We start from the raw sequence: 18,844 nt of genomic DNA, 5'->3' as shown, positions 1-18,844 counted from the left end.
ATAGTGTTGTGGTTCCCAAACCTGGTCCTGGAGGCACCCCAGCCAGTCAGGTTTTTAGGAAATCCACAATGAATATTCATGAGAGAGAGCTGCATGCATTGCCTCCACTGCAAGCAAATCTCTCATGAATATTTATTGTGGGTATCCTGAAAACCTGACTGTCATGGGTGCTTTCAGGACGAGGTTTGGTAACCCAGGGGCGTAACTACATGGGGCCACGGGGGCATAGGCCCCCAAAGATTACGCCCTGGCCCCCTCTACATCTGACCCCCCCCCCCCCCGCCGCCGCTGCATCAGGTACCTTGTTTGCTGGCGGGGGTCCCAGACCCCGCCAGCAGAAGAGTCTTCTTCAGCGCCGGTCGACTCCGGCGCCTTCGTTGTGTGATCATCTGTTTCTGATGCATTACATCCTGCACCGTGCATGTAGCCCCGTGCAGGACGTAAGGCATCAGAAACAGAAGATCACACAATGAAGGCGCTGGGGTCGACAGGCGCTGAAGAAGACTCTTCGGCTGGCGGGCGGGGATTGGGGACCCTCACCAGCAAACAAGGTACCTGATGTGGCACAGGGCGGGGCGCAGGTTTGCGGTTGCGGCGGTGGGGGGGGGGGGGTTCGGCGGCTAAACAGTGCTTCCCCACCTCGGGTGCTGGCCCCACCCTCCTGCCAAGGTCTGGCTACGCTCCTGTCAGGTAACCACTGGATAGTGCCTAGCACTTATGTGCATAAAGTTCAATTATTGGCACCTCTGATGTGTGTAAGTGCTAGCACTCTCTGCTGGATTTTATATATCGTGCCTAGTGTTCCGCGCTGAAATCAAAGCATATTACATAACAATTTGCGTATTCAATTGGCTTAACAAGCCAATCAGCATTTTTGACAGCACTTAACGAGCAATAATTAGAATTTATGTGCATAACTCACTAAGCGTATTCTGTAATGAACTGTGCCTAAATTCTAAAGTGTGCAGTTTAAAAGGGGCATGGCCATGGGTGGGGAAATGGGTGTTTCATGGACGTTCCCAAATTTACATGTGTTATTATAGAATATGGCCAACAAAAGCAAAAAACAAAAAATATAAAAATAAAAATTATATATATATATATATATATAAAAAACATCAACATTTAAAATTAATCATAAAATATGTATTTAAAAGATGAATACATCAAAATCAAAAAATTACATAAAAAAGACGACACTTTGGATAAAAAAATGAAGAATCAACTTTATTAGCCAAACTGTAGCAGGGAGAAAGGGACTCGACACAGCAGTGTTTCGGCCGTACTGGCCTGCATCAGGAGTCTTCTCTGCCGTCTGTTGATTATTAATTCTATCCAAATATAAAAAGAATATGTGTGTCTTACCAATAAACTGAAGCTATAGTGCTCAATTGTACTGGAAACAAAGTTGTTGAGCGGAGTTGATTCTTCATTTTTATATCCAAAGTGTCGTCTTTTTTATGTAATTTTTTGATTTTGATGTATTCATCTTTTAAATACATATTTTATGATTAATTTTAAATTTTGATGTTTTTTATATATATATATATTTTTTATTTTTATTTTTATATTTTTTGCTTTTGTTGGTCATCTTTTCTGTTTTGTTTCTTGTTGATTTCCTTGCGAAGACTGGTTTCTTCTGTTTTTTTGTACTACAGTATTATAGAATATGGCCCAGTCTGCATAAATCTTAGCACAGGAATTTATGCCATGTTTTCATTGGTGTAAATGGAAGAATGTAGTTTGAGGCGCTGAGATATCAACTAAGCATATTCTATATACTGTGCCTAAATCTTATAGAATATGCTTAGGTGGAAATGTTTTCTGTGTGGATTTTTTAAGCACCATATATAGAATCTGGCCCTCCTTATATAAACTATTTGTGTATTTGGTGCCTAACATTAGGTGCCAGTTTACAAAATTGCTCTTATAGTGCCAAAGAAATTAGAGTGATTTTCACCAGAATGATCTGTATAGTGCCTTTGAAAACTGTCAGCCAGCAGACATTTAGGAGACAACTTTATAAAGTTATTTTTATGCATGTATGGTCACATACAAGCTTAAATGTACACTTATAGACAAAGTACACATCATTTAATGACGACAAATACTTTGCTAGTAGGAGTGTAGGGGCGGAGTTAGTGTGGACTGAGGGTGGAGTTCACAAGAACATAAGAAGAGCCATACTGGGGCAGGCTGATGGTCCATCTAGCCCAGTATTCTGCTTCCAGCAGTGGCCAATGCAGATCACAAGTACCTGGCAGAATCTCAAGAATGCATGTAGATTATAAAAGCAATCTATGTCCTTGCTTAAAAATTACTAACATCCCTTTGCACTGACCTCAGAATTTTTAATCTCAACCATAGTTAATAAAGAGCAATGGAACGAAAAAGAAGATGCACTATGCAGATTATTTTATTCTGAATATGGCTGTATTCTAGATGAATTCTAAGCTCTGGTGTGATAAGGAAAGGGAAGGAAAGGGATCTGGATTTGGCTCATGCCTTTTCCAGCTGGAAACAGTATGTATATTCCTGTCCAAGAAGAGCTTACAGTCTTATGGGGCAATTCTATAATTGGGTGCCTTCATTTAGGTGCAGCAAGGCTGAGCAGTAGGAGCCTAACTTAGGTGTTTAGGTTCTGTTATAGAATACTAGCATAACCCAGTATCAGTGATAGGGAGAGTAGATGGCATGGATGGACAGCCTGGATAGTATCTGCCTACATTTTTCTCCGTTTTTATTACATGCCCATATTTCCACTAGTTATAGACCTGGCCCGACTGCGGGCACTGAAGTGCAGCAGGGACACATTCGACTTACAGTATTCTGTAAATTGTGTGCATAATTGGGAACCCCACCCATGTATATGCCCGCCTTGCATTTGTACATTTTCTAAGTTATGCATACTATCACAGAATAGCGCGTTTTCAAAGGTAATGGCATTAGTACATGGAAATACAGTAGCCTTTTAGAAGAGCAGCTACTGGTTATGTATGCCAGCTGGTGTGTGGAGTGCCTTTGTAAAGGACTCTTTTCCCTACTGTTGAGGGTCCCTTAAAACGGGACTCATATTCTGACCAACTCTTTAAGGGGCCCTTTTACTAAGGTGCGCTGAAAAATGGCCCGTGATAGTGTAGACGTGTGTTTTGGGCGCGCGCAGAATCATTTTTCAGCGTACCTGTAAAAAATGCCTTTTAAAATTTTTTGCCAAAAATGGACGTGCGGCAAAATGAAAATTGCCGAAACCATTTCAGGGGTCCGAGACCTTACCGCCAGCCACTGACCTAGCGGTAAGGTCTCATGCGGTAACTGTGCAGTAACCGTCTACACGCGTAGAATGACGATTACTGCCTGGTTTTTGCCGCACGCCAGAAAATTAAAAAAAATTATTTTCTGGCGCGCGTAGCGGACACGCGTCAAAGATGAAATTACCACAAGGGCCATGCAGTAGCCGGGTGGTAACTCAAAACTGACAAATGTTGGATGTGCTTAGATGCCTACACGGCTTAGTAAAAGGGTCCCTAAGCGACACAGCAGGTGATTCTAAAGAGCAGTGCTGTTTTTCAGTAAATGTGAGACAAAATGACTTGTTGTCAAAAAATGGCTTCTTCCTGTCAGTCCCCATGGATCAAATTGTTAATCTTTTTTCATGGATCTCACAAAATTAGTGCTGACATGGAACCCTCCACCTTGGCACTAGACCGCTGCCAAGCTTGACACAGTATTTTATAATAAAGATAAAATTATCAACTAGCTTTATATCCTTACCCTTGCTGCGTTGTAAATTCTGAATATCCTGCTGATGATATCTTCCTCAAGGTCAGCGGATACAAACTCCACCTGAAGAGGACCATGTCGGTGGACTCCATTTTCTGGCCAGTACTGAGGACATAACTATTTCAAAAGCCACAGAGAGATGCTTGTTATTTTCAAGCACAAACCCACCTTATTGCCTTGCACAGTACTGCCACAGTAATCTTCCTTCCACCTCGGGATGCTTAACCTTATTAAGTTTTAAAGAGATTTCACGGAAGGAGGCACTAATGGGAAAAGCTGTGTATAAATGCCAAGTGGCACATGCTGAGGGCTTAAAGATGCAACATTAACATACATTCTGCATGATCAATATGTTTAAGATCATGGAGACCCACACAAATATCTGCACAAATGGTACAGGGTGCTGTTGCATATTTGTTTTATCTTTATTTCCAAGAGTCATTGCAGGGTGCATACTGAACATCTGCTTCAAAAGGAAATCTAGACATGTTTTCTGAGCTGCTATACTGTAGCATATGGGCGAAGTCTGATGAAGCACCAGGATGTGCCAAGTTGTTAATGTAATGAGTTACAGTTCCTTGAACAAGCTGTCATTTACCTGCAATCTGACCGGCTACTCAATTTAACATTATCTCACTAGTGCAAGCAATCACAGTTCAGGAAATCAAATAGATGCCGCGTGATAGGTAAAAAGAAATATAGATTACCTCCAGCTATTTTAACCCTTTAGTGTCCAATGTTCCCCTAATAAGCCATATGGGAACACTGGACACTAAAGGGTTGTGAAATCAGAACATTTTTGCAAAATGAATCTGATGTCACATTAAATTACCTAGCAAAGTGAAGCAGATTTTTTTAACTACATGATAATGTTTCATTCCTATGCCATTATCATCTTTATGTCCTTTCTAGAAATGAATCTGATTTATGCAGAGTTACAAATTACTGCAAACAATGGAGCAAGCAGTCTTTTCTTGCCAAAACATGTAGTCAATTTTTTAAAGTACAGTGCAATCCGCTTAAGTGCAAGGGTCTGGGACCAAAGAAATACATGCAGTTAACTGGAGTGTGCACTTAACTGTTGTGACCCAAAGAAGCATGACATCTGATAAACATATGTACAGTAGTTTATTATACATACAGTATATAGTCTCCATTAACTGACATTATACAGTCTCCGTTAACTGACATTAGGCTTACTTGAAGTAATCAGTCATAGTCCTCTGTACACTCTTGTGTCTGTGAGTTCCATAGACTACATCTGCCAGACGGTAAAAACTGTCCTAGCACTGACATCAGGTGGCCTCCAGTGTTCAGACTCTCCAGTGCTCTTGCAAACTTGACAGGAGGTTGTTGAATTTTGTCAGCATGTGCCTCGCTGCTCATTTCATCATCTGTTTCATCATCAGCTGTTGGCTGCGTGTAGGCACATATCTCAACATCAGTTCTGTCGTCAGCTGTTTCTAGATCATAATCAACAGCTACGCAGTGATGAAACTCCTCTTCAGTAACACTGGCTGGGATGTCAATAGCCTGTTCATCTGACACATTTGCAACAGCTGCATCTGTTTCATCCCTCTCCATATCCCTAACAAAGCTTGCCCGCTTGTAGCAGTTCACAATGGTTGCCTATGTAACATGATTCCAGGCTGCTTTCTGCATATGTAGAGAATCCAACAGTGATAGATTACGAGCCAGTTCAACAGCACGTTTATCCTTGCCACTCTGGTCATCCATAATGCTTATCAGACGATGTAGCACAAGAGCCCAATAATGTTGTTTGAAATTGGCTATTATGCCCTGATCCAGAGGTTGGATCAGAGAGGTAGTGTTTGGTGGCAGGAAGACCACCTTGAGTTAGACAGCCTGACATCATCACTGTGTGCAGCACAATTATCACAAAGCAACAAAATCTGACGCTTTTGTGTCCGCATTCTAGTGTCTAACTTCTTTAGCCACTGCTTCCAAATTTCCCCAGTCATCCAAGAATTTGCGTTAGCCTCGTATGACACAGGAAGTCGCTTAACATTCTTGAAGCAACGGGGCTATTTGCTCTTTCCAATGACAAGTGGTTCCAACTTCTCACTCCCATCCATATTGCAGCAAAGGAGGATCGTCAGTTGGTTCTTCAACATTTTACCTCCTGTAGTTTTGGCTTGTTTGAATGCAAGTGTTCCATCAGGAATCACTTGCCAGTAGAGACCATTTTTGTCAGCATTGAAAATGTCACAAGGTGCAAACTCGTTCAAGATGGTAGGAAGAACTGAAACAACCCAATTTTCAGCATCAAAGTCATCAGCGTCTTGTTTTTCACCATGCTGTTTCTTGAATTTTATGTTGTTCCTCTCCTTCCATCTTTCCAACCATCCAACAGTGGCTTTGAATTCAGTTAGTCCAAGGCTTTCAGCTAGCTGATTAGCTTTCTCCATAAGGAGTGGACCACTGACAGGAAACTGTCTGCTCCAGACTTGAGAAAACCACCAAAGAAGAGCATCTTCTACATCCTCAGCTTTTCCCGCCCGTTTCCGTTTCCGGTGTGGATTTGTATTGTTTTGCCAGCCTTCCAGAAGCTGGTCTTTCTGCTTCAAGATACGTGAAATTTGATTGGGATTGACACCACATTTTTTAGCAATCGATGCTTGACTTTGTTTGTTTTCTAATTTTTGAACAACTTCTATTTGTTCAGCCAGTGTTAAAGTCTTATAGTTGCGCGACAACGCCGACGACTCCAGTGTACACTGTAACAAGTTTTTTTTGCTTATTCTGCCTGTGGCAGTTAACCAATGAGATTTCAAATTTATCGCCCCTCTGTCATGTGCCAATCGGCTTCCATATTCCGTGCGTGCACTTATGCGGAGTCTTTCCTGCAGAGGAGCGGTCTTAAACCATGCATATAATCGAATCTTGCACTTATCAGTGGTGCGCTAAACCGAAGTTTGTCCCCATAGAAATTGATGGCGCCAAAAAAAGGACTGAAGTACGGCATGCAGTTAAACAGAGCATTCACTTTTCCAAAGTGCACTTAAATGGAGTGCACTGTATTTATTTATAAATATGTATATATCACCTTGGTAGATTAACCCTTGTTGGGCTTACTGCCACTCTGTAAAAGGGCCCCAATTGTACACTTACCCGCAAAAGTGCCAGAAACGTGCCTAAGCGCTATTCTGCAATGGTACGTATAACTTACATAGCGTGTAAATGCACACACTGTAAGTTCCATGCTTTCCTGCAGTATTAAGGTGCCTGCTCTAGCGTACCAAGGGTGAAGCAGTGGGGGCGATTTGTCTCGGGTGCAGGCAAGAAGGGGGTGCACTGAGCAGTCACGTGGCTGTCGGTTCTGCCGGTCTCCTGCCCCTCTGATATCAACTTGTTCCGGGGCAGGGGACCAGCAGAGCAGACAGCCACGTAATTGCTCAGCCCTGTGGAAGCAAAAGGCCCCTACAGAAGGCATTATTCAGCACTATGAACCTCACTTTAAAAGATACAGACTCAGGCCAACTTGAGCTCTCATGCTAGGGTCTATTGTACAAAGAGGCCTCAGACCTGCATGCAGTGAATAGGACATTGCTAAATATAGCCAAGGCTGTATCTGAGCAAAATCAACTTCAACAACAACTTTGTTTACAAAAACTGTGCTTTCATGGTCAGAACAACTCTGCTGCTGGTGCCTCTGGCCCAATATTTTGGGTTCCCTAAAACACAACATTGGAAATCCTCAACATGTTGTTCTAGACTGTAAGACTCATCTTACCCAAGAAAAGGGTACAAGAAGCTTCTGTAAAAATATGATGTTATCTGGGTGGAGCAGTTATCGAAGAAGACTGCTGTCAGTGAAACAGGTGATAGCACTATTCCGAACTGGCTACATCATGAAGACATCCGAAGTTCGTTAAACACCCGGCCCAGCTCTTGCCTGCCTGCTTGCTGGTCTGCATCACCAGCAGGAAAAAGAGAGAGCACCTGATGGCCTCGGCCCTGCTTCTGCCTGACTTTCCTGTTACTGCTCCTGTTGTTCTTCCTGTGAGAGAGCACTCAACAGTTCACTGACCGCTCTCGTATCTGTGAGAGTGGGAGAGCCTTTCATCATCAGTCAGGTTGTAATTGTCTTTTTTTTAAATAGTGCCTGGGAGTTACAGGTCCTAATCAGTTCAGGACTAGGGTACAGAGAGTGCGTCATCTTCATTTTGCCTTGACAGGTACATAAATACTCATTGCCTTACCATCACTTGGGTAATTTAGCATAAGTGCATTATCTCTGATTTAAACTGTTTCTAGTGCTGTTGAATATAATAAATTAGCTTTTATATTTTTACAATACCTGAGCCTTGTGTCCTGCTCTTTTCAGTGTATATTTTGGGCTGAGAGAGCTTGGTTCTAAAGTGCGAGGGACGTTTGTGACCTGATCTAAAAACCCAGAGTACTATCTCACTTTATTTTGTCATTATTTGTATGTTCCCTCATTGCCTGCCTCTACTTGGGGTATGGTAATTGTGTTAGCCCCACAGTTCACCTCCTTGCTTGGAGGGGGTGCTCTGCCTTGGGTGGCAACAAGGATAGGCAAGCCACTGGATGCCTGCAGCTATACCAGATCTATGTCTAGTGTAACTGCGGGTGCATACCGGGTTATGCTACTACTCTATGCTACCTGGATGCCCAGGTACTGTTATAGAATAGGCACACTAACTCACAAGCAGTGCTAATCCAGTGGCCTGAGAGCATCAGGCCTCAAAGAAGTGGCCTAATGCTCCTGGGCTAGCAACTAAAGGGTCAATGCCAACCTCCCTTTCATCAAATTCCCCCACCCCCTTTAATGACTTACCAGCAGTATCCTTAGTGGTCCACTGGTGTTTGGTCAGGAACAATCCTCAGTCACTCCTGCCCTACCAGCGCTGTCTCCAAAATGACACCCCTACTGCCTCTAGGAGCCATGTATCCAGTGGTTGCTGGAAGACCTGGGACCATCTTTGGTGTCTGGTGCTGCTGGCTTTGCTGTCTGATGGGGTGGGGTGGGATTTTGGAGCATCAAGCTACAGTAAGTTATGTTTTGTCTTTTACATAATAATGAGTTGCTTTACTTGCATTTGCAGGTTTTGAATATCATTGCTATGTAACCTGTGATGGACTAAATACTGATGTGGTAGGACAAAGCAAGCTGCGTTACAGCCCTTTAAGTTGCATTAAGGGGCAAATAACGCAACCTACAGCCTTAACACAGCTTAATAACATCCCTCCAAAATGTTTAAATACACTGTTGGTACTTTCTAGAAACCTATAATTGTATTAGTTAAATACACTTTTAAACACTGCCTTGTTCATAGTTGCAGTTATTTTTGGTTTTCCTGGGAGTAGGGGAGAGGGAAGAGGGAAATCCCACACATTAGTACTCTTCTTCCTCAGGTGGATGCACTGGGCACTAAATATTTAGGGATTGATGAACCATGCTTGAGGAGAACATCTGCCAGGTTGGCCCCAGAACCAGAGATGCCGCAAGGGGGCACTACACTAAGAAAATTCTTCATATAAAATCCCTTTACTTTCATATTAATGTGTCACTTATATATGTTTGAAGTGGTGTGCATTTCTATTTATTTCCAGCATTTTTGTGGATTTATAGATAAGACTGCCGGTTCCTCACTGATGGTATTGTGAGAAGAATTGAAACAAAGACACTGAATCCCCCTCCCCCATTCAAATTTAATTCAGACATAAACTATCCCAACTCCTCTTCTAGAATAAGTTCCTCTACCTGCTGAACCTTATTTACGACAGACCACACATTTTATAAGCTTAAAAGCAGGGCCTGTGCAAGGGTAGTGGGCACTCTAGATGAACCTTCAGCCTTGCACCCTTCCCAATCAATTTTCATGCCTGTAGCCTCCCTCCAAGAGTTTGCTAATGAAATGTAACAGTCATGATCATCACACAAAAATGCAGGTTAAAGTGTGTGCTGATGGCTCTTTGAATTTGTATTAGGACCTATTGTTTAGCTTTGAGTGCTGCTACTCTTTGCAGTCCCAAGAAGCAACTGCCTAGTCTCACCTAATGGTTGGGCTGGTCCTGCCAAAATGCACCTGTCCTCACTCACCCATTAAATCACTTGTGTATGGCTATCCGCTGATATTCAGTGGCACTTAACTGGTTAGTGCCGCTGAATATTACCTAGAGGCCTACTGAATTGTGGTTTCACTTACGGTGATGAAAATGGCCCAAAACCCTTTCCTGACTGGTTTTGGTTTAAGCCGAAAGGTTATCTATTAATTTTTCAGCCATATTTTCAATTTTGGCCAAAAATGACCATGTGTTTTTAGTGGAAGCTGAAAAATAGTGCTTTGACACATTTGTCTCCCTCCCTCCTTTCCTCTTCGCCTCAAACAGAAATTGTCCTTCCACCAGGACCCCCAACTATCCGAAAGCCGCCTCCCCCAGGACTTATCTTACAATCCTTGGTGGTCTAGGGGTAAAGTTGGGGCAGGAGCAATCCCCAGTTACTCCTGGCTATTCCAGTTCTGCTCTCAAAATGGCTGCCATGACTAGGGCATCACTCCTGTCCTGATTACACCACTAGATTACTAGGGATTGTAAGGTAGTCCTGGGGGGGGGGGGGGGGGGCACTCTTTGAATTCTGTTTTTTTTGTACTGCGATTACAAGTAATGCAGTTATGATCTTGCACAATAGTTTATATGGTAAACAGAATGCTCCAAATAAATTCTTTTGATACAAAACTTTAGCAGGAATTAACTCTGTAAATTTGGGATGATAAGCTCCTTATAAATTAGCATCCCTGTGGAGTTATGATGTCAGCTGTCACTCGTAGTGTGGCACAAAGTCAGCCAGTGTAAAAGCACTGTGGTTTTTTTTCATTAGCTGCGGACCAAGTATGTGGAGGCTATTTTGCTTGGAGGTAAAATATGGTCTTTGATTATTTAAATTATTATATTCTGGCTTGGATATTGTGGGCTTAGCAGAGGGATGCAGATTGCAAGCTCTGAAAAATCCCCACACTGGTTCACATTCACACAATCAAACTTGAGTTTTTGGTTCAGTGGCGTACCAAGGGGGGGGGGGGCAGTGGAGGCGGTCCACCCCAGGTGCACGCCTCTGGGGGGGGGTGCTGTGCGCCTGTTGGCACCGAGTCCGCTCGTTCCCTCCCTGCTGCTCCCTCTGCACGGAACAGGTTACTTCCTGTTCCGGGGCAGAGGGAGCAGCAGGGAACGAGCGGACTCGGAGCCGACAGGGGGGGGGGGGCCCGCGCTGCACCCGGGGGGGGGGGGGGGGGCGCATTGGCGATCCGCCTTGGGTATCAGCCAGCCTAGGAACGCCACTGTTTTGGTTTCACGTTTGGCCGAAACCAAGTGATGAGTTTCAACTGAAAGCTTTCAAATACAGCTTCGGTGGCAGTTTCAGTTTTGGCTGAAACTGAAACACCCCCCAGTTTCGGTCAGCATCTAATATCACCACACCCCTCTGAACTGAAAGACAGCTATTTTGTGGGTGGTCCAGAGGCAGAGTTGGCACCTATATGGTGAAGTGTCAATATTCAGCACTTAAACCCCTAAGTGGCCAAACTGGACTGCATAAAACTCAGTCCTGTCTATGCAGTGTCACTAAGGCTTTTCCTGAACATCACATTTAACTGCATAAAAGACAGCTGGCCATATAAACCGGATATTCAATGCCAGTGCCCAGACATGGTCCATCATTGAATATGCAGGAATAAAGCTGGTAGTGGTTAAAAAAATGCTCACCATTGTCAGTTGAATATCTACCCCTTAGTGGGTTTTTTGGCTTAACAAACACCATTGCTATGTACAGTTGTCTGAAATGAAACTGCCTGGTCAATATTCAGCTGGTGGGCACCAGCAGCCAAATAAGACTCAGATATTCAATGCAGTACCATGTTAAGGCACTCAGGGGTCCTTTTACTAAGGTGCACTGAAAAATGGCCTGCGCTGGTGTAGAAGCATGTATTGGAAGCGGACAGGTCCATTTTTCAGTGCACCTGCAAAGAAAAGTCTTTTTTTTTTGCCAAAAAAATAAAAATCAGTGCACATCCATTTTGGGCCTGAAACCTTACTGCCACCTATTGACTTAGCAGTAAGGTTGTTAACCGGCTGGTAGTCATCAGTGTGCGTACACTACCAATTACCACCCGGTTAGCGCCAAGTGGTAGAAAAAAATATATTTTCTGCGCGTATTGACGCACATAAAAAATGGAATTACCACCTGGGGCATGCAGTAACCAGGCAGTAGTTCCAAATTGACGTGCATAAAAGGGCCCTTCAACCTTATAACAGTCACAAATTTCTAGCAGGGGTAATCAATGCACGTCACACAATAACCCAATGCTGTTGTTATCTCATCAGTCTCTATAATAACACTTACATGCTGTACATCACGATTATGATATTTCTCTCTAGCACTGAAATTAATTACTTTTAATTAATGTTTTACCAAGAAGCCTCAGCTGGTGGTATATTTCACACAAAAAACCCAAGCCTCGAGATTCACCATTATCGTCACTGGCTTCACTTTATAAACTGCTCAAAATAGTTTTTCATAATACACCATTATAAACAAATAGAAATGTTATAATTGTATATTATGAAAAACTGTTTTGAGCAGTTTATAAAGTGAAGCCAGCGATGATAATGGTGAATCTCGAGGCTTGGGTTCCCCCACCTTCTGAGGCTTCTTGATAAAACATTAAAGGTAATTCAATTTCAGTGCTAGAGAGAAATATCATAATCGTGATGTACAGCAACTAAGTGTTATTATTGAGACTCGTGAAATAACAACAGCTTTGAGTTATTGTGTGAAATGTTAAGGAACTGGCACTGAATAATCTGATGAGCAGTGGAACCCAGAGGTTTACGTAAGTATGGCCAATATTTAGGGCTGTTAGGACTATTATTTAAGCAGGTGAATTTGCTCAGTTAGCTATGTGGTCATTGGCACTAATATTGATGATGCCCACATAACTTCTGGTCTGGAACTGCCCCAACTCAGCCCCAGATTGACCTACCACTGCATGCCGCTGTGGTCAACGGAGATATTCAGGGGCACTGCTCAGTTAAGTGCTGTTGAATATCCCTCCCAGCCTGTTCAGTGTGGGTTAACCGGGCAGCAGCTTCTCCTGCCGAGTTAAATCCTTTTGAATATCGGTCTCTATAAATGGCAGCACTTCTAGATGGAGGCTCCAAGTGATTCTATCCTTTTTTTCTACATTTATTTTTACAAAATCAATGCTCCTGCTGCATAAGCTGACAAATACGCATATATTTACTGGAATCCTTATACAAATGTTTTAAAAAAAAGAGCTCCATGTGTGGCAGAGCCTTTTGTAAAATACTAGGGGAATCAGAATATTTTGACCAGCATATTCAAAGGCCCTTTTACTAAGCCGCGTAAGCATCTACGCACGCCCAATGCGTGCCAAAATGGAATTACCGCCCAGCTACTGCGTGGCTATTGTGGTAACTTGATTTTTGGCACATGTCCGATATGCACATCTGAAAAATAAATTTTATTTTCGGACGCGCGTATCGGATGTGCGCCAAGTGGCATTTGACGCGCGTAAGTCATTACCGCCCGGTTACCGTGCAAGACTTTACCGCCAGGTCAATGGCTGGCAGTAAGGTCAAAGACCCAGAATGGATGTGCGCCAATTCTGATTTTGCTGCACAGTGAAAAATGGATCTGCGCGCACCCAAAACACGCGCCTACATTACCGCAGGCCATTTTTCAGCGCACCTTAGTAAAAGGACCCCTCAGATTCCTATGTCAACATGGTATTCAAAATGGGGTTTCCATTCTTCTATTTATATCCACTCCCAATTTATGTTCCCCCTTCTTGGACACACAGTTCTCCAATTTTTCATTTTATTCAAAAGCAGCATATAATGTACTACTTAGGAACTATTAAAGAAGTCTTTTGCAGCCATGGAAAGAGGCATGTCTATTGTAGGGGTAGAGGTTGGATTCTTCGGTGGGATTTCTTAAATAGTCACAGAAAGGGTGTGGTGTAGGTATGGGTGTATGCCTATTTTCCACCTACTGAGTCATCTATAGTGTTAAAGAAAAAACTTAGCCACTGGAACATGAGTAAAAAGCAATTTGCATAATTACAGAGACCTATATGTTATTGTAAGGGTGAATATATTCACACAGTTTTTTCCATGATAAGCTTATTAAAAAAAACCCTGGCTTTAATGATGCATATAACACTTACCAGTTAGACTCGTAAATGCTTAAAATATCAAAGTACTATTCCTCAGTCTATAAATTTATGAGACATTTTATATCTTCCTAAAAATTTGAAATAACATCTGAGTATTTTCCTCTTCTCTAAAAATGATGCAAATATAGAAATCTGGTCTGCTGAATAGCTAGTTTTGTTTTATTTATCCGATGGTAAGAAAATTAAAAGTAATTTGACAACGATTCAGAATTTTAGTGTCTGTAGACAGTCATTAGACTGTTCTGTTTGGTGGTGAGACACACAACTGGCAGTCAGGACTTCTGCCCTAGGTTCTATTCTTGCCTGTGTCACACTATCTGAATGTGATCTTGGCAAAAGCCTTTTTAGTCCTGTGTCTAAGTTTACTTAACGATAATTAGGCAATGGTAATGCTATATCCATTTTTCCCTTTGGAAAGCTAAAATTCTGTTTTCAAGCCAAAAATAAAGTGATAATTGCCACCTTTGAAATTGTGGTTGCCATATTTCTAAGGTGCAATGACTGAAGTGTTTATAGCAGTGCTATCTGGAAAATACCACCTACATAAGTTCAAAATACAGTTCCAGAAATAAAAAGAAAAGAATGATAAACAGCAGTCTTTAAAACCACCATGAAAGCTTGAGTGAAAAGTGGGCCCTGGCTTCCTATCAGACTGAAAAACATCCACATTTATGAGTGGGCTGATTCAATTTCTCATGATCTTGTTCTTCACGGTACAGTTATTTAATATTTGCTATACCTCTTTTCATATGATTTGACAACAATGTGGTTCATGATATTTGTCAGGTCTGTTAATGTTGATTTAAAAATTATTTTCCAAAGCTGTTCTGGTGACCTCACAGCCAGCCATAATGAGTATAAGCATATTAGCCAGTATAGGCCAATTTTTCTCATAAATACTCATTATGGCTACTTTGAAAGCTGAATAGTGTCTGAGGTCACCAGGATGGGACTTGGAAACCCTGACTATGTATACTGCTTAAGACAGCCTGAATCAGTACAGAGATTCCAAAGGTCAAAAATGATCAAACACAATCAAATTTAAAGTAAAGTGACAATGGTGAAAGTTTAAAGTTATACACTACTAAAAAGAACATATTACAAGTAGTCATAGGTTAAGACTTTACGATATTTAAGGAGGTTTTTGTGAGACCACCTGATGTGATATTGAGCATGAATGCAACTCAACTGGTTGAATGTGACTTCACCACTGAGGTCTTTTCCCTTCACTTTATTTTTTATTGTGTTTGATAATTTTGACTTTGCAGATTGTTTTGAACATTTTGTGATTTCCCATATCTCTTCGGGCCTCTTATCAAACTGTGCTAGCAATTCCCATGCGGCAATGCAAACAAAGCCCAAAGTGAATGGGTTTTGTAAGCATTGCCTGCAACTGGAATCGCTAGAGCAGTTTGGTAAAAGAGGCCCTTTATTTTTATTTGTGTATACTGCTAAATTGTTAGCTAGCTTCAACCTAAATAATTTTCCTTAGAGTGAATTCTACCCCCTTACCTGCGCAGGATCAACGTCATTGAGCATAACAATCGACGTGCAGTGGTAGTCTAGGACTAGTCTCCAGAAGTCTTTGACTGTATTTGGCAAGGGATGCTGAGTAACTATGAAAGCTGAAGGCTGTTTATAGCTCTGAAATGATAAAAAGGAAACACATCCATTCAATTGTAGCCCAAGATTAACATGCCGTACTGCAATATTTCACTCTATGGTGTCCTTGATTCTTTTGTCAGTTGTGAAACCTTTCAAAGGACCGACAAAATGCCTCTCCAAAGATGCTGATGTGTGTGTCAGTGTTCCTTCTTCGGATACCTGCCAACACCATCCAAGGCCGATTCTTATGCTAATCCAGTAAAAGGTTATCGCACGCTGCAAAGAGTCTAGTTTTCGCTGGGACTAATATTGTTACCAGAGGTCTGTACTATATACTACATTTTATGGAGGGTTCACAAAACGTTCTGAATCTACCGCAGCCTAAAATACACTTCTGGTGTTAAAAAGTTAATATTAAAAATAATGTATGTGCGTGTTCCACCATCAGCCTACAAAATTATATTTGCATTTTGATGGTAACTTAGTACACTGAGAAAATAGCTCCTACTGTCCATGGGAAACTGATTTTGTTCTGCACTCATTATTATCCAGCAGTTGCTAACAGACTGACCTATAACGTTCAATAGCTGATACAATACAGATGAAAATCTACACAGAGTAGTGGACTAAGCAAGCCTTTATCTGTCATTTACCATGTGTTACATTTTTATTTATATTTTAAACCTATTTTTACTTGCCAACCTAAAATATATGAGTGGAGGAGTAGCCTAATGGTTCCAATCCCACTGCAGCTCCTTGTGATCTTGGACAAGTCACTTAATGCTCCATTGCTTCAGGTACAAATTGAGATTGTGAGCGAAAGAAAATTATCTCCTGTACCTGAATGTACACCACTTTGATAGCTTTTGGGTTTATAGATGCTATATAAAAATTAAATAAAAAAAACCCCCTAAAGATAGGCATTGAACGTTTTCAAGAAAGTTTGTTAACAGTAAGAAGTGGTTTTAAAAAACCTGGCTAAAAAAAATGAACTGTCATAGACAGAATTTTGTTTCCATTTCAGTGTGTGCAATCTGATTTTAAAACATGTATATACATGCCAAGTGCTATCTGAAAAATATCTATGAACTACAGTCTCAATTTACTGACAGCTACAATCATTCCTAGTACTCTGACTCACCCTTTTATGGTTTCCAATTTAAGAAGTATTAGAAAAAAGTATATAAAGGGGATCTCTGTCTCTCTGTCCATTGGGCTGAAAAATAACTCTCTTAATAAGGAATAGAAAGTCATTAAACTTAGCTGGCTAGAAGAAATAGGAATATTTCAGCTGCACTTGAAAACCAGAACATCAGTTCAGTATGTCCACGTGGGCCCAGCATCTGTCTACTCCCCCTGCCCCCTCCAAATGCTGCGGTGGGTCACAGCAGAGGCAGCACTGAAAGCTGCTCCCTGTCCAGTGGGGCACTTGCTCTGCCATAGCACTTGGAGGACTGATGGGTAGGGGAGGTAGAGCAGATGCCGAACACGCACAGGCATGGGGTGAGGAGGGGGTACAGAGACACTGGACCCAGGCACGAGACGGAAGGGAGAAGAGGAGAGGAAGGGGGTGCAATTTCATGCAGACCCTATTATTGGGCAGCCCTGGCTATTTTCTTGCTCAGTGGTAGCTATACCCCTGCTTGGAAAGCTTATCTGAGTGGAAGGGGAAAGGAAGTCCTGGGAATTTCAAGAGAGCCCATATGGAGGATGAGACCCTTAAAAGATCTGATCTCAGATTCAAGCAGAGAAGGGTAGTAAGAAAGTACTTGTACTTTCTTATAGTACTTAAGTACAATTGGCAATACTTTTACTTGTAACAAGTTACATTTTTTGGAATACTTTTTACTTCTAACAAGTTACATTTAAGCTGCACTTTTGTACTTAGTAACAAAGTACAAATTTGGAAAGTAGTTAAAAAAAAAAGTATTTTCCATCTCTCTGCTTCTCTCCCTCTACAGGCTTTCCAAGTGATGTCAGACATGGCTTGCAGATGATTGGGCCAGAACCTCTGGCCCCAAAAACAGCTGAGATGGGGCCAGAAGTTCAGACTCAAATCAGAAACAAGCTAGGGTCTGACCGCCTGGAAATCCTAGTCCCCGCCCTCTACACATGCCCAGAACAGCTGTTGATTGGCTATTACTTTGTTGTTGTCAGGCTCAGCTGCTTCCCCAGCCTGAACCACACCTTCACTGCGTGAAGGATACACTCTCTCTCCCCAACCACCCTGGCCCTGCAGCACAGTCTTGCTCCCTCTCTCCTGTTGAACCTCTGCTGGGTTTGTGCTAGTAAACTACCATGGGAGACGTATGGGACCTGGCTCTCTGCAGTGCCGCTAGTGTTTTCTGTGCCAAGCCTACCATCTCTGATATAAACTTCTGAGACTGATGTAGGAAGCACTTGCAGAGCCAGGTCACGCATATCTCCCATAGCAGTTTATTAGTAAGGGCCTAGCAGAGGTGCAGGGGAAGAAAGCAAGACTGTGATGCAGGGCTACAGTGAATGGGAGGGGGAGAGAGAAAGAAATTAGTTAAGACTGGATGGGTGGGTGGGGAAGGAAGGAGGGAGGAGAGAGAAGAGAGAGAGGGAGAGGAGAGAGGTGAGAGTCAAGAGGAGAGTGGGGCTATACTGGATAAAAGGGGGAAAAGACAGAGTCTGTGGTCTGGGGGGAGAAAGAAATTAGGCAAGATTGGATGGGTGGGGAGGGAGAGAGACAGAGAGAGAGAGAGAGAGAGGGAGGGAGAGAGAATGACAGAGATATGGGGCAATGCTGGATAAAAGGGGGAGAGACCCAGGTTGTGGGCTGGGGGGAGACAGAACTTGGGCAAGACTGGATAGGTGGGGAGGGAGAAACAAGGCAAGACTGAATGAGAGAAGAGAGAGAGAGAGAAAGTGACAGAGAGATGGGGCAATACTGAATAAGGGAGGTGGGAGACAGGCTATGGGCTGGGGAGAGTGAGAGAAATTACGCAAGACTGGAAGGTGGGGACATAGAAGTCAACTTTTTGAAATGATTGTGGATGCTAAACCCAATAGAAATTACTCCTCCCTAGACACAGTAAAAGGGTTTGCTCAATATTGGGGGTGCTCAAGCTCCCACAAAGCTGGAACAGATCAATGTTGGAGTTGGTTATAGTAGAAGAGATGAAGAAGACAGAAGAAGAGAAAAAAATGACATATGGACAGGAGACTCTTGGAAAGAGAGTTAAAAGGAAAGC

The 18,844-nt window shown here is 42.4% G+C and overlaps 1 protein-coding gene across 12 annotated transcripts in view; it reads right to left on the bottom strand.

Annotated features, from left to right (window-relative positions):
* PTPRM (protein tyrosine phosphatase receptor type M) overlaps window positions 1-18,844 on the bottom strand; it is a 1,370,833-nt gene that overhangs the window by 20,465 nt on the left and 1,331,524 nt on the right. For all 12 annotated transcript variants that reach the window (XM_030213239.1, XM_030213256.1, XM_030213265.1 and 9 more), the window contains 2 exons: window positions 15,534-15,665; window positions 3,772-3,897 (listed from right to left, as the gene is read on the bottom strand). In XM_030213239.1, coding sequence (XP_030069099.1) covers window positions 3,772-3,897; window positions 15,534-15,665 — 258 coding nt within the window. The remainder of the gene's footprint in view (window positions 1-3,771; window positions 3,898-15,533; window positions 15,666-18,844) is intronic.

The sequence above is a fragment of the Microcaecilia unicolor genome, chromosome 1 (assembly GCF_901765095.1).
Source record: "Microcaecilia unicolor chromosome 1, aMicUni1.1, whole genome shotgun sequence".
Taxonomy (NCBI): Eukaryota; Metazoa; Chordata; class Amphibia; order Gymnophiona; family Siphonopidae; genus Microcaecilia; species Microcaecilia unicolor.
The sequence above is the reverse complement of the archived record's forward strand: the minus strand, read 5'-3'. Positions and strand labels throughout refer to the sequence as shown.